General features: G+C 40.6%; 1 protein-coding gene across 1 annotated transcript; it reads left to right on the forward strand.

Annotated features, from left to right (window-relative positions):
* The first annotated feature begins 13,786 nt into the window (after nt 1–13,786).
* On the forward strand, nt 13,787–16,374 carry LOC110905247 (zinc finger BED domain-containing protein RICESLEEPER 2-like). The gene is made up of 5 exons (XM_022151118.2): nt 13,787–14,519; nt 14,856–14,999; nt 15,066–15,838; nt 15,920–15,976; nt 16,176–16,374. The coding sequence occupies exons 1-4, from the start codon at nt 13,787–13,789 to the stop codon at nt 15,953–15,955; spliced, it is 1,686 nt and encodes a 561-aa protein (XP_022006810.2). The 3' UTR covers nt 15,956–15,976; nt 16,176–16,374.

Genomic DNA, 16,374 nt, shown 5'->3' on the forward strand with positions numbered 1-16,374 from the left:
GAAACGTGTCACACCCCCAAAAATCCACCTGCGGAGTATCACCGCTTGGGAGCGTGACTGACCAGGATCAAGCCACCAATCATACAGAACATTGTATAAAGTAAAAGTAAACACATTATAATCCAAACCATTTCCATATGAAAGGTGTTTCCAAAACATAAGTAAGTTAACATTGTTTAGCGGAAGCGTACTATTGTAAAACCCATAGCAAATAAGTATCAAACATCAAAAGTGTTTAACAAGGTGATCACGATTCAAGCCCCACAACGACCAGCTCCTCCGTGTGCAAGCTCCAAGTACCTAACGATCTGCAAGGCATGTAACAGAATGATCAACAAACTAGTTGAGCGAGTTCACAGAAAGTAAATGCGTAAAAGTAAGTTCGTTTGTAACAAGTGGCTCTACTGGGCCGATTGTATGTTCTATTGGTGGTGGTGTTCCACGTTACTGGTGGTGGTGTTCCACGTTGTATAACCACTAGACTACTCGTAACTATAGGTATCCTTCACAACCGAGGATAGTGATCAGTATAAGTATCCTTCACAACCGAGGATAGTGATCAGTATAAGTATCCTTCACAACCGAGGATAGTGATCAGTATAAGTATCCTTCACAACCGAGGATAGTGATCAGTATAAGTATCCTTCACAACCGAGGATAGTAATGTGGTAGTCTAGTCATAGTGTCAATAATGTATCTAATCAACCTTATCCTTTCAATCCCATTCCCAACACCCCGGGAATCCCATGCCTTGGTAAGAGTGTGAACTCACCTTGGTTTGCTCGGTATGCTAGGTTATGCACTCACTAGTAATTAATCAAGTCCTATTGTATGCACGTATGACAAATCAGTTCACGTTCGCAATGATACGCGTTATCATGTATCAATCATGTAGAATATAACAGTTAACCCGTTCATGCAATTCACGTAATTCATATGAATACATACAGGATCATGCATCTCACAAAACTCAGACAAGTATGGGGGGGGGTCTCCCCTGTTCAAAATTCGGATAGTACATGTAATCATACAATAAACTCAGACCATCATGTTTCACACACAAGTTCGATCCATTGACACATTCATTTAAACTCGGGCCCAATGACATCTTATTAAACTCGGTCCAATCATGCAAATCATTTAAACTCGGACCAAGCATTAAACTCGGTCCAATCTAGCCCATTATATTCGGACCAATTAGGCTACATTAAGTTCGGACCAATCAATGATCCAATTATACTCGGACCTCTTTGATTGAATTAAACTCGGACCCCTTTAATGGAATTAAACTCGGACCCCTTTAATTGAATTAAACTCGGACCTATTGAAGACATGTTAAACTCGGACCAATGTTCCTTAAATTAAACTCGGACCAACATGTGTCCAATTAAACTCGGCCCATTGATATATATTCGGACCATAAAACATCATCAATAACTCGGACCATAACCAACCAATTAAAGTCGGACCAATTACACATCAATTAAACTCGGTCCAAGGGAATTGGTTAAAGTCGGACAAGGTTAATCTTAATTAAACTCAGGCATAGTTTCACTTAGCAAACTCAGACAATCATAGCATAAGAATTCCAATACAACGTCAAGAGAATCAAGCCAGTTACGTATTTCATTCAACAAACCCTAAATCAAAACATATGACGGCAGAATCATAATCAATCCATTCATGCTCAACAACAATCAAACTATATCATTATAGGAACCATCTATCAATCATATGACTAATCATTAACATCAATAGTTTAGAATCAAACCAAATCACAACCTATCACATGAAGAACTAGGGTTTTCAAAGAACACAAGAATCAAGAAATCAATAGATAATCAAGCACAAATCATTAACAATTACCTTGAATGATTCTAGAGGAGTAGGGTGATCAAACTCGTGATGATTATCTTGGTGATGATGATGGTGATGATTGCTAGAGCCCAAGAAATGAGAGTACGTTCTTTGGTTTTTGGTGAAAGTGATTAGTGAATGATTAGAGAGGGGATTAGGGTTTTAAGTATAATCAAATTCACTAATGGCTCTCTACACCCCTAACTAATATAAGTTACAATAGTATACCATCTCATAACTATTTCATAGTTCCACTACCAAGTTTACACATTTGACAAGTTTCACAAATAACCAACAACTATACACAATCAAACAATCAAAATATATATAATTTCATGGAATTCAATTGTGCAATTACATGAACGTGCAATAAATACGAAATAGAAATCTTGGAAATTCGAGTTGTCACATTATCCCCAACTTAAAAGAAATTTCGTCCCGAAATTTGGTACGCACTCACTGAGGAAGCTAGATAAGTTACATCGTTCACTGGTTTTCCTGGGGTGTCACATCATCCCCCCGTTGATTTGGAATTTCGTCCCGAAATTCAGTAGTAGTAGCTTCAGCCTCAGTAGTGGATGTATTGGTTTCGAATAACTGGGGGTACTTTTCTTTCATCTGGTCTTCGCGTTCCCAGGTGTACTCTGGGCCACGTCGGGAGTTCCAACGAACTCGAACAAGAGGGATTCTCTTGTGCTTGAGGACCTTAACATCCCGGTCCGTGATTTCAACTGGTTCCTCGACGAACTGCAACCGCTCGTCGATAGTGAGTTCCTTAAAAGGAACTATAAGGGTCTCATCTGATAGGCATTTCTTCAGATTCGACACGTGAAATACATTGTGAACTGCACCGAGTTCAGGAGGTAGGTTTAATCTGTAGGCTACTTTGCCAATCTTTTCTAAGATTTCGAATGGTCCGACGTACCGCGGATTCAGTTTGCCTCGTTTACCAAATCGAACCACACCCTTCCAGGGTGAAACTTTCAATAAAACCCGGTCCCCGACCTCAAATTCCAATGGCTTTCTACGCTTGTCCGCGTAGGCTTTCTGACGGTCGCGTGCTGCCGCCATGCGTTGTCGTATCTGTGCAATCTTTTCTGTGGCGTCCACTACAATATCTGGACCCGTAATCTGACTATCCCCCACCTCTGCCCAACAGAGAGGTGACCGGCATTTACGTCCGTACAATGCCTCGAATGGAGCGGCTTGAATGCTGGTATGGTAACTGTTATTGTACGAGAACTCCACCAAAGGGAGGTGCTTTTCCCAGCCGTTGCCGAAATCGATAACACACGCTCGAAGCATGTCTTCTAGAGTTTGAATAGTTCGCTCAGACTGCCCATCCGTCTGAGGATGATATGCTGTGCTCATGTCTAATCGTGAGCCGAAGGATTTGTGCATCGCTTGCCAAAGCTCTGACGTGAATCGTGCATCGCGATCCGAAATAATAGAAGTGGGCACTCCGTGTCTCGAAACAACTTCTTTAAGATAGACGTCTGCGAGAGTGGAGAACTTGTCCGTTTCCTTGATCGGTAGGAAGTGTGCAGACTTGGTGAGTCGATCAACTATGACCCATATTGTATCGTTCCCACGCTGAGATCTAGGCAGACCGGTAACAAAATCCATGGAAATTTCTTCCCATTTCCATTGTGGTATCTTAGGCTGCTGAAGTAGACCAGCTGGTTTCTGATACTCAACCTTGACTCTCGCACAGGTTAAGCATTTTCCGACGTATGTAGCGATGTGAGCCTTCATACTAGGCCACCAATAAGTAGTGCTAATGTCGTGGTACATTTTATCCGACCCTGGATGTACCGAATAGCGAGACTTGTGGGCTTCATCCATTACAAGCTCGCGTAAACCGCCATAAAGTGGGACCCAAATACACCCCGTTACATAGTAGGCGCCGTCTTCCTTTTGTTCCATGCGTTGCCTTGAGCCGCGTAAGGCTTCAGCTTTGACGTTTTCGGGTTTCAGTGCTTCTAACTGAGCAGCTCGTATCTGTGCAGGAAGACTGGACTGAATAGTAAGTTGTAGCGCTCGCACGCGCTTAGGTAGAGTGTCTTTCCGACTGAGGGCATCAGCCACAACATTGGCCTTGCCTGGATGATACTTGATGGCGCATTCGTAGTCGTTTAGAAGTTCAACCCATCTCCGTTGACGCATGTTCAAATCCTTTTGCTTAAGAATATGCTCGAGACTCCTGTGATCGGTGTAAATCGTGCACCTGGTACCGTACAGGTAGTGTCGCCATATCTTAAGCGCGAAAACAACAGCTCCCAGCTCTAAATCGTGCGTCGTGTAGTTCCGTTCATGAACCTTGAGTTGCCGCGAAGCGTAGGCTATCACTTTATCACGTTGCATCAACACACATCCAAGACCCTGGATGGATGCATCACAGTATACCACGAAGTCATCTGTGCCCTCTGGCAATGAAAGAATAGGTGCGCTGCAAAGCCTATCCTTTAAGTACTGAAAAGCGGTCTCTTGCGCATTACCCCATCTGTAAACGACACCTTTCTGAGTTAACATAGTAAGCGGCTGCGCGATCTTGGAGAAGTCTTTGATAAATCGCCTGTAGTAACCTGCCAAACCCAAGAATTGGCGTATTTCTGTCGGTGTACGTGGTGCTGGCCAGTTTCTGATCGAATCAACCTTGGATGGATCAACATGAATCCCATCCTTGTTCACCACATGGCCTAAGAAGTGGACTTCACGAAGCCAGAAGTCGCATTTTGAAAACTTTGCGTACAATTGCTCTTTTCGAAGAAGTTCCAAGATAAGACGTAAGTGCTGCTCGTGCTCCTCCTGACTCTTGGAGTAAATCAGGATGTCGTCGATGAAAACAATAACGAACTTGTCGAGATAGGGTTTGCACACCCTGTTCATAAGATCCATAAATACTGCAGGCGCGTTTGTAAGCCCGAATGGCATGACAAGGAACTCGTAATGACCGTAGCGAGTTCTGAAAGCGGTTTTGGAGACGTCCTCATCCCGGACTCTCAGCTGATGATACCCTGACCTTAAATCAATCTTGGAATAGTAACACGACCCTTGCAACTGGTCGAATAAGTCGTCGATGCGCGGAAGAGGATAACGGTTCTTCACCGTCACCTTGTTGAGTTCACGGTAGTCTATACACATTCTGAACGTACCGTCTTTCTTCTTCACAAATAACACTGGAGCTCCCCAAGGCGAAGAGCTTGGACGAATAAAGCCCTTTTCCAGGAGCTCTTGTAGCTGCTTCGACAGTTCTTCCAGTTCGGTTGGAGCTAAACGATACGGTGCGCGGGCTATTGGTGCTGCTCCAGGAGCTAACTCAATCTGAAACTCAACTTGACGATGAGGAGGTAAACCAGGTAAATCTTCAGGAAACACTTGAGGAAAATCACGCACAACTGGTATATCCTCCAGCTTCTTTTCCTTTGTTGATGCGTCAGTGACAAGTGCCAGAATGGCAGTATGTCCCTTTCGTAAACATTTCTGCGCCTTTAAGTAAGAGATGATGCCAACCACAGCACCACTCTTGTCACCTTGTACTTCGAGAGGTTCTTGACTGGAGCGAGGAATACGAATAACTTTTTCTTTGCACAAGATCTCCGCATGATGTTGGGATAACCAATCCATACCGATGACGACGTCGAAACTACCCAAAACTATGGGTATGAGATCAATCGGGAACGTCTGACCCGCTAGAACAATACTACAACCCTTGACTACATGTGCGGCTTCTACACTTTTACCATTGGCTAGTTCTACGACGTGTTTGGTGTCTAGAGGTGTTGGTGTACGTTTTAATAATTTACTCATTTTCAAGGACATATAACTTGTATCAGCACCCGAATCAAACAAGACAGTAACATAAATATCGTCGAGAAGAAACTTACCCATAACCACATTGGGATCATTCACTGCATCTCCTCGACCCAACACAAAAGCACGACCACGAGCTTCATTGCCGTTGTTGTTGTTGTTTCCCCCGTTGTTGTTGTTACCATTACCCTGATTGTTGTTATGGTTGTTGTTGTTCTGGTTTCTGTTCAGCTGAGGGCAATGCCTTTTGAAGTGACCCTCTGCACCGCAATGAAAACACCCTTTGTTACCCTGCTGCTGATTCTGCTGTGCTTGAGGTTGCTGCTGATTCTGGTTTGCAGGTTGAGGGCTTCTACAATCTTTGGCCTCATGACCCGCCTTGAGGCATCTTTGACAACGAACCTGGTTACACTGGCCACGATGATGCTTGTTGCAGGTGTTACACTTTGGAAGATTTCCTCGATACCTTCCCTGTCTGTGGCTGCCTGAGGAGTGCTGACTGGGACTCTGGTAACTGTCTGTCTTTCGCTGTTGAGCTTGCGACTGCACTGAAGCTGATCCCTTGCTAGAATCCCCATCCCATTTTCTCTTACTTTCACTGGGAGTAGCAAGTGTAGTAGAAACAGTAGCGGTAGCAGTAGCACTGATACGCTTAGGCAGTTTATTCTGATCAACTGCCTGATCGGTGATGCGGTGAGCGAGACGCTGGATTTCCTGGATGTTGTTGAGGTTAGCCGAGGTAACGTGGCTCTGTATTTCTGGCACCAAACCTTTGAGATACAACTCAATACGCTTGTATGGAGGGTCCACCATAGTTGGACATAACACAGCCAACTCATTTGATCTCTTGGTGTAAGCTTCGATTTCTGAACCAACCATTTTCAAGTTATACAACTCGTCCTCCAACTTGTGAATGTCTTCTCTAGTGCAGTATTCCCTCTTGATCAGTTCTTTGAATTCATTCCAGGGTGTGGCGTTAGCAGCTGCCAACCCTAAGATCTGCACTTGTGCGTTCCACCAAGTGAGCGCAATCCCTTCAAGTGTGCCAGTGGCGAACTTCACCCTGCGAGCCTCAGGGCATTCACACATCTCGAAAACCGACTCGAGCTTTTCAAACCAGTGGAGGAGTCCAACTGCTCCCTCCGTGCCACTGAACGAACTAGGACGACATTCCATGAAATTCTTGAAGGTGCACCCAGGCTGTTGCTGAGCGGGTTGACCTATTGTGTACGAATAGGGCAAAGTTAAGTACGAGAATTAATGTAGGATCTAAAGATCCTAGTGTCTATACTGCAGGGTATACTACCTGCTTGAGCGGCTGCAACTGCCGCAGCAACGAGAGCCTCTAGCTGGGCTTGAGTCATGGTAATTCGTGCGGCCATTGATCTTCACATCAAAGGCAACATAAGTGAGAAAGGTTCGCGAATAGTGCGATGACAGAAGAGTGTAAGCACATAAGTATTCTCATGCAGTGACAAGTTGTGAGCAAGGTAATGTAAGCATACTACGAGCAATGTTCTATGCAAATTCTAGCAAGCAGGTAATAAACATAAACCTTATTACCTAGGATGTCGAGTCTTGCACGTGGAGCGAAGCGTCGTTGTGGATCGTTGAGAGCACTGTTCTGGTTATAGTCTGGTTTTAATAAAAACGTTTTCCCATATTAAAACCAAGTTCTCTATAACCAATGGCTCTGATACCAATCTGTCACACCCCCAAAAATCCACCTGCGGAGTATCACCGCTTGGGAGCGTGACTGACCAGGATCAAGCCACCAATCATACAGAACATTGTATAAAGTAAAAGTAAACACATTATAATCCAAACCATTTCCATATGAAAGGTGTTTCCAAAACATAAGTAAGTTAACATTGTTTAGCGGAAGCGTACTATTGTAAAACCCATAGCAAATAAGTATCAAACATCAAAAGTGTTTAACAAGGTGATCACGATTCAAGCCCCACAACGACCAGCTCCTCCGTGTGCAAGCTCCAAGTACCTAACGATCTGCAAGGCATGTAACAGAATGATCAACAAACTAGTTGAGCGAGTTCACAGAAAGTAAATGCGTAAAAGTAAGTTCGTTTGTAACAAGTGGCTCTACTGGGCCGATTGTATGTTCTATTGGTGGTGGTGTTCCACGTTACTGGTGGTGGTGTTCCACGTTGTATAACCACTAGACTACTCGTAACTATAGGTATCCTTCACAACCGAGGATAGTGATCAGTATAAGTATCCTTCACAACCGAGGATAGTGATCAGTATAAGTATCCTTCACAACCGAGGATAGTGATCAGTATAAGTATCCTTCACAACCGAGGATAGTGATCAGTATAAGTATCCTTCACAACCGAGGATAGTAATGTGGTAGTCTAGTCATAGTGTCAATAATGTATCTAATCAACCTTATCCTTTCAATCCCATTCCCAACACCCCGGGAATCCCATGCCTTGGTAAGAGTGTGAACTCACCTTGGTTTGCTCGGTATGCTAGGTTATGCACTCACTAGTAATTAATCAAGTCCTATTGTATGCACGTATGACAAATCAGTTCACGTTCGCAATGATACGCGTTATCATGTATCAATCATGTAGAATATAACAGTTAACCCGTTCATGCAATTCACGTAATTCATATGAATACATACAGGATCATGCATCTCACAAAACTCAGACAAGTATGGGGGGGGGTCTCCCCTGTTCAAAATTCGGATAGTACATGTAATCATACAATAAACTCAGACCATCATGTTTCACACACAAGTTCGATCCATTGACACATTCATTTAAACTCGGGCCCAATGACATCTTATTAAACTCGGTCCAATCATGCAAATCATTTAAACTCGGACCAAGCATTAAACTCGGTCCAATCTAGCCCATTATATTCGGACCAATTAGGCTACATTAAGTTCGGACCAATCAATGATCCAATTATACTCGGACCTCTTTGATTGAATTAAACTCGGACCCCTTTAATGGAATTAAACTCGGACCCCTTTAATTGAATTAAACTCGGACCTATTGAAGACATGTTAAACTCGGACCAATGTTCCTTAAATTAAACTCGGACCAACATGTGTCCAATTAAACTCGGCCCATTGATATATATTCGGACCATAAAACATCATCAATAACTCGGACCATAACCAACCAATTAAAGTCGGACCAATTACACATCAATTAAACTCGGTCCAAGGGAATTGGTTAAAGTCGGACAAGGTTAATCTTAATTAAACTCAGGCATAGTTTCACTTAGCAAACTCAGACAATCATAGCATAAGAATTCCAATACAACGTCAAGAGAATCAAGCCAGTTACGTATTTCATTCAACAAACCCTAAATCAAAACATATGACGGCAGAATCATAATCAATCCATTCATGCTCAACAACAATCAAACTATATCATTATAGGAACCATCTATCAATCATATGACTAATCATTAACATCAATAGTTTAGAATCAAACCAAATCACAACCTATCACATGAAGAACTAGGGTTTTCAAAGAACACAAGAATCAAGAAATCAATAGATAATCAAGCACAAATCATTAACAATTACCTTGAATGATTCTAGAGGAGTAGGGTGATCAAACTCGTGATGATTATCTTGGTGATGATGATGGTGATGATTGCTAGAGCCCAAGAAATGAGAGTACGTTCTTTGGTTTTTGGTGAAAGTGATTAGTGAATGATTAGAGAGGGGATTAGGGTTTTAAGTATAATCAAATTCACTAATGGCTCTCTACACCCCTAACTAATATAAGTTACAATAGTATACCATCTCATAACTATTTCATAGTTCCACTACCAAGTTTACACATTTGACAAGTTTCACAAATAACCAACAACTATACACAATCAAACAATCAAAATATATATAATTTCATGGAATTCAATTGTGCAATTACATGAACGTGCAATAAATACGAAATAGAAATCTTGGAAATTCGAGTTGTCACAAAACGCCCTGACATAAATTCAGGGTTTCCAAAACTCGGTGGATGAAATCCCTATTTTAACCCTATGGCGTCTTAAAATCTTGTGGACTTTCTTTATATATTCATTTAAAATGGCTAGTATTCTTTGTACATTATGCTTCTAAATTTGCACACGTAGTAAAATTACATTTTGGTCCATCACTTCTCCTTTTTATAATAGTATAGATATTGTATTTAGCATTCAATATGTTTTTTTAGTGATAAAGTACGTTCGTTAACGTTTTAAATAAAAAAAATCTAAATCTGTATCTATGTTTCTTTATTTTTTAGCATGCCATGTTATTTTCCCGCTCATTATGAAGATACATTACTGCGGATATTGTATTGGTATTGGTTCGTTACAGTACCAGTACGATTCATGCACTAGGTATAGAAATCAATATGTGTTTTATATCGACCAAAAATGATAAACCGAACATGGGTACCCACACCGATGCTGTTCGAACGGTATCGATCAGTCTAGATTGTCACGATACTAGTACCGATATTCATTTATCTTCACAAATAGAGTTGTATTAATGAAAGATTTTTTAAACCAGAAACCATAAAAATGAATATAGGTATCAGTAATAATGTTGTTTTGTACGGTACGTTAGCAATACAATGTCAGTTTATTGAAAGAAAAACAACAAAAATAAATATCGGTACCGAATTGATGTTCTTCCTGGTTTCAGTTCGGTTCTTATGGTAGCGGCACAATATTTGTTATTAAACAAGAAAACATAAAAATCAATACATACCAGTACGGTTCTTCTGTTTGGTACGGTATGGTAGCGATACAATCTTAGTTCATCAAAAGCAAAAGCAATAAAATAAATACAAGTACTGATACAAATGTTGTTTAGTCGGTTTTGGTTCGGTTTGTTACAATAGCGGCACATAGCCATTTTCATTAAAGTTTATATGGCAAGGTTGAAAAAAATAAACGTAGAACGCAAACCAACCAAACTGATATCAACTAAACAACATCGGTAGCAGTATTGATATTCGTTTTTATTGTTTTCGATCGATGTAAGATTTTCTCTTTTGATTACTATAGCGAATATCGATAACGTAACAAACCAAACAAATACCGACCAAATACCCACCACGAAGCGCGGGGAAAAATCACTAGTAATAATAATTAAGGTTTATGTATAATCATTGTTAACTTTGCAATTCAAATTTTGATCGTTAATACTTGGATATCATATATTATTTTTCTAATTTTTAAACGGGATGGTGGGGTTTCTATTCACCTTAGAGTTGGTAAATATCTTCTAGAGTCAGATTATTAATAAATTTGCAAATTGACTAATATTATATTATAATATAATATAATACTATGTGAAGTCATACGAAACGTACTTGAAATTAATAGTTACATGTCAATTATGTAATAAATACAAAAAAAATTATGTAATGTCACTAATTAGGACCAAGTGGTTATTTATAATGGTTTTGGTGGTTGTTATTAAAATAAATCATCATTTTCCTAAAAAAAAAGAGTATCAGAACATTTTTGTAAAGGTTGAGTGAATTACTTTTTTTCTCCTAACTCTTCATTAAATGTATTAAAATAGACTGGCAAGAAGTTACTGATAAGAAAACCAAGATTATATAATAAACGGTAAAATTATTAAAGATTGTATTAACTAGTCTTAACGTCCTGCGTTGCGGGTGGGGACGTAAAACCGTGATATCAACGTTGCAGAGCGTAAGGCATAAAACCGTGTTATGTAGCAACCAAACGACAATCAGAACCAGGAAAAGCGTAACATCGAGTGACCCACGTGACGTAAAATATAGACGAAGTTCAAGGTATAATAGCACGTATTAAAATTATGAGGGTGTAAAAAACCTGAGGGACTAAATGTGACAACCAAACATAATGCTAAGTAACAACCAATGATCACCAAATCCGGAAAAAAACATAAAACAAAAACCAATATAAAAAACTAAACTCATTTAACATATGTCGCCAAATTTTAACAAAACCAAACTTTCATTACAAAAAGAAAAATATTAAAAGTATAGTGTATATGAAAAAAAAAAAAAAAAGACAAAACTTGGAAAAACAAAAAAAAAAGTTATCATTTCTTGTGTGTTATGAATTAATAGATATGGAGAGTTTCAAGCAAGAAATTAAGTGTAAAAATACCAAAATTATATTATATCTTCTGCAACATCGTCAAATTTTCTAATCCTTGAAACCAATCTTTATCTTGCATACGGATTGTATAGCCCAACACTGAGATTTTAAGTGTCCATTTCTACACATTGTCAAACATATATAATTTAAAATACTTCATATTGATGTATAATTTAAGCTTATTACAAAAATAATTATATCCATGATAAACGGCTTTGGATAACTTATATATATATTCCTACTTAAACCACTTCTAGAAAATTATAATTGATGAAACACCGATTAACACAAGGTTTATCGATGGGGTTATTTCGTCTGTGGGGTTCAACCTCTTTTCTTGCTCGTAACAATGGCTTGAGATCTGCAAAACAGTAAACACCGTCAGTCTCGTTAAGAGGGGGAGAAGGGGGATTTCCCTCTTAACCAGGCTCCGGCGTGAGAATAAGTACTGTTCCGAGAAAAATAAACAGTGTGTATATAGAGTGAATATGGAGAGTAAAGATCCTGAACCTGAATGATGAAGGGTCCTATTTATAGCCGGAGGGTGAAGAAGGGAGGAGCAACTGTGCCAGCTGTGGGCGCGTGCCAGCTGTCCGACCAAGGGGAATATCCTCTTGGTCTGCTCTGTCACGGCAGGTGTAGTGGTACACGTGGCGTTCTTACATTTGCCCACGCTGGATACCTCGTACTGGCGTTGTCAGCCCTGCTCCCTGATTTGTCGCAGGCCTATGTGGCGTTCTGCGAGTGGTGACACGTGTTATCCTTTATGTCGGATAGAGCATCTTTGGCGCCAGCTGCAAGTCTTCCAGAAGTTTCTAGAAGCTTCTGGATTGCTTCGCTGATGTGGACGCCTTGTATGCTCAAAAGTGGTGTGGTCCCTGCCATGTAGGCAGGGAATTGGGACCATACCTCTTCAAATCCCCCCAGTCCAGTGTGCCTTCTAGTTGAGTTGATCGTCTAGGAGGGATTCTGGACTTATGAGAGTAGTGGGTTTTTGCGGCGCGTGGAGCTTGGTGATTTGGAAGAAAGATTTGAACCAAACGGACGCGTCGCGCATGAGTTTTTTGGCCCTCTATAAAAAATGAGCCAAGTGGATGCATGGTGCATGGGTCTTGGCATTTTGTAAAAAATGAGCCAAGCAGACGCACGGCGCGTGGGTCTTGGCATTTTGTAAAAAATGAGCCAAGTGGACGCACGACGCGTGGGTCTTGGCGCCTTGCTAGAAATTTGAGCCAAGTGGACGCACGGCGCGTGGGTCTTGCCGCCTTGCTAGAAATTTGAGCCAAGTGGACGCACGACGCGTAGGTCTTGGCACTTTGTAAAAAGTTGAGCCAAGTGGACGCGCGGCGCATGGATCTTGGCACTTTGTAAAAAATTGAGCCAAGAGGACGCACGGCGCGTGGGTCTTGGCACTTTGTAAAAAGTTGAGCCAAGTGGACGCATGGCGCTTGGGTCTTGGCACTTTGTAAAAAGTTGAGGCAAGTGGACGTACGACGCGTGGGTCTTTGCCCTTTCTAAAAAGTGAGCCAAATGGACGCATGGCGCATGGGTTTTGGCCCTTTGTGAAAAGTGAGCCAAATGGACGCATGGCGCATGGGTTTTGGCTCCTTTGTTGTTTCCTTCTGATGGAAGTTTGGTGGGTATGGGGAAGTGTTTGGTGTGACTATCTGACGTCCCTGTCTTATCGGAGGTGAACAGTTGCTTTTGCAGTTACTTTCTGTCACGTCAGCCGATTATGTTCCCCATGTTTCCCGAAAAAAGAGCCGACGTCTTCTCTCTCTTCTGACGTGTCATTCCATGATTGGCTCCTTTTTCTACATTCTGACGGTCCACTACCCATCGCATTAAATGCGATGGGTATAAATAGGAGGCGGTTCCCCTTTCATCTTCACTTTTTCAAATTTCAAGTGTTCTTCCCTTCTATCTTCTCCCTTCAGTTTGTTTCGATAAATTTCTTTAAGTTCTTCTTTGTATTTGCACCATGTCTAGTACGAATCCCACCCAACGGAAAAGAAAGTATAAGGGGAGGGCTCCTCCCGGTCCTGATCAGGCGGTCATTAGTTGGAAAGAGGAGGAGTTTAATAATCTGGTTGGGGGTATGGGTTTCCGTCCCGAGTGGGGAGCCCAGTATCCTCCCGTCGGTTCAACTGCTTTGGACGCTCCTCCGGGCCATATTACGTTATATGCTGCGTTTTTCCGGGAAGTTAGTTTCAGACTACCTATTACGAAGTTTACTGCTGCTGTGTTGAGGGGGTATGGGCTTCATATTTCACAGCTGAATGCTATTGGGCTTCCACGCATTACTCACTTTGAGTATGTCTGTAGGGCCTATCGTATTGAGCCTACATTTCAGATGTTCAATGTTTTTTATAGTGTGACGTATGCTAGCAGTTTCTATTCGTTTCAAGCACGATCGGGTGTTGCTCCGGTGTGCTCCATGCCTTTGAAGAGTCTTCATGACTGGAAGCAGAAATTTTTCTACATCCGCCGTGGTGTAATCCCGATAGATATGCCTTATCGGCAGGTGGGCCAAGGGATTCCAAAGGTAGATGTTATGGAGGATTATGGTGCCCAGGACTGGTTCAAGAGGATAACCCAGAAGGCGACTGCTATTTCTCAACTGGATGAGATGGCCCTGGTTGGTGCTGGGATGAGTTTGTTGTGGGTGCCCAAGAATCCATTGGGTCAATCCGTATACAGTTATCAGGGCAAATGTATGTTTCTTTCATAAGTTACCGTTGAATTATTCTCTATTGTGTTTAGGGCTGTAAACGAACCGAACGTTCAGCGAACAGTTCGTGAACCGTTCGGCGGGAAGTTCGTTTATGTTCGTTCGATAAGCTTAACGAACGAACACGAACAAATAATTTCGTTCGAGAAGCTTAACGAACGAACACGAACAAAGGTCTCGTTCGTTCGACTGCGTTCGTGAACGTTCGGTAATATGTTCGTTTATGTTCGTTCGTGTTCGTTCGTTTATGTCCGTTCGTGTTCGTTCGTATGCCATGTTAGTACCCGTTGGAATGCTACGTATGCCATGTTATCTTCAGCCTTGGAGTTTAAAAAGGTTTTCGTGAATTATGCTGATCGAGAAAGTTCATATAACACTTTGCCGAGTGAAGATGACTGGAAAAAAGTTGAAGATGTTTGCACTTTTTTGGCATTATTCAATGAGGCTACAAGAATAATTTCTGGTATTATTTGTTTTAATATTTTTAGCATTTTTATTAAGTTTTTTTATTATATTTCTAATCTTGTAGGCTCCGAGTATCCAACTTCAAATTTATTTCTTAGTGAGTTATATGGGATAAAAGAGGCATTAGATGAAGTAGCTTTGGATGTGGATGATTGCATGAAAGATATGGTTGACGAGATGAAAAAGAAATTTGACAAGTATTGGGGTTCATGTAACTTGTTGATCTCTATTGGTGCTGTTTTAGATCCTAGATACAAGATGCATCTAATTAAGTTTTCTTTTAAGTCCATTTATTCGAAGGAAAAGGTAGATCAAGAGATTCAGTTGGTTGAAAAATGTTTAGAAGAATTGTTTAAAGAGTATGTTGAAGCTTACAAAGAACCAAATGCTGGTTCATCTAGAAGTGTAAATGATGGGAGTGGTCCAAGTGGGAGTAGAAGTGGTTCATCTAACTTTACCTCTTCACGATTTGGTAAGAGTATCAAGACTGGTAGTGCTAAATATCATCAACATATTAAAAGTGTTGATTGCGTTCAAAGTGCTAAGTCAGAATTAGCAACTTATTTGGAAGAAGGCGTATGCATAATTGAGCAAGGTGTGCATTTTGATGCGTTGCGATGGTGGAAGGATAACAAACTTAAGTATAAAGTGTTATCTAAAATGGCTGCTGATATCTTAGCTATACCAATAACCACTGTTGCTTCAGAGTCAGCTTTTAGTGCTGGTGGGAGGGTTATTGATCCACATCGTTCTGCTTTAGGAACTAAGATGGTGGACATGCTTATATGTGGGGCTGATTGGTACCGTCAATATTATGGGCTGGAAAAAAAGAAAAAGGTGATTTTCTTATATTTTTTATTTGATATTTATTTTCTTATTTATTCATCGTGGTTAACTTATATTCTTTGATAATTATAGGAAAATGACGATGTCGTATATATTGCGCTCCTGTGAAGAATGAGAACTATTAGTTGGGTAAGAACATAACCATGAGATTAATTGATTTAGGATGTTTATTTTTTATTTTCATGTTTTTTATTTGTTCATTCCCAGGATGGACCATTTATATGAAATTAGTTATATTTATAAATGGGTCAAAAGTTGGACATTAGTCATTCCTAATTACAATTTCTTTTTCATTCACAGTTTCAATTTTTTAAATTGTTTTGTGTAGGATCTATATTTTTGGGGAAGCTAGATATTCAAGAGTCAAGACATTTATTTTGTAGTTCATATGAAAAAGCTGGACATTGAAGACTTTTTTTGGGATATGTATTTTGGATGATTATGTCTTAAGATAAACTTGATTTGTCATATGGTGCTACTTTTTTGTCTTGAATTTTTGATAATCGTTTAATGGTTATACTTAACTA

Source organism: Helianthus annuus, chromosome 14, assembly GCF_002127325.2.
Source record: "Helianthus annuus cultivar XRQ/B chromosome 14, HanXRQr2.0-SUNRISE, whole genome shotgun sequence".
Lineage (NCBI taxonomy): Eukaryota > Viridiplantae > Streptophyta > Magnoliopsida > Asterales > Asteraceae > Helianthus > Helianthus annuus.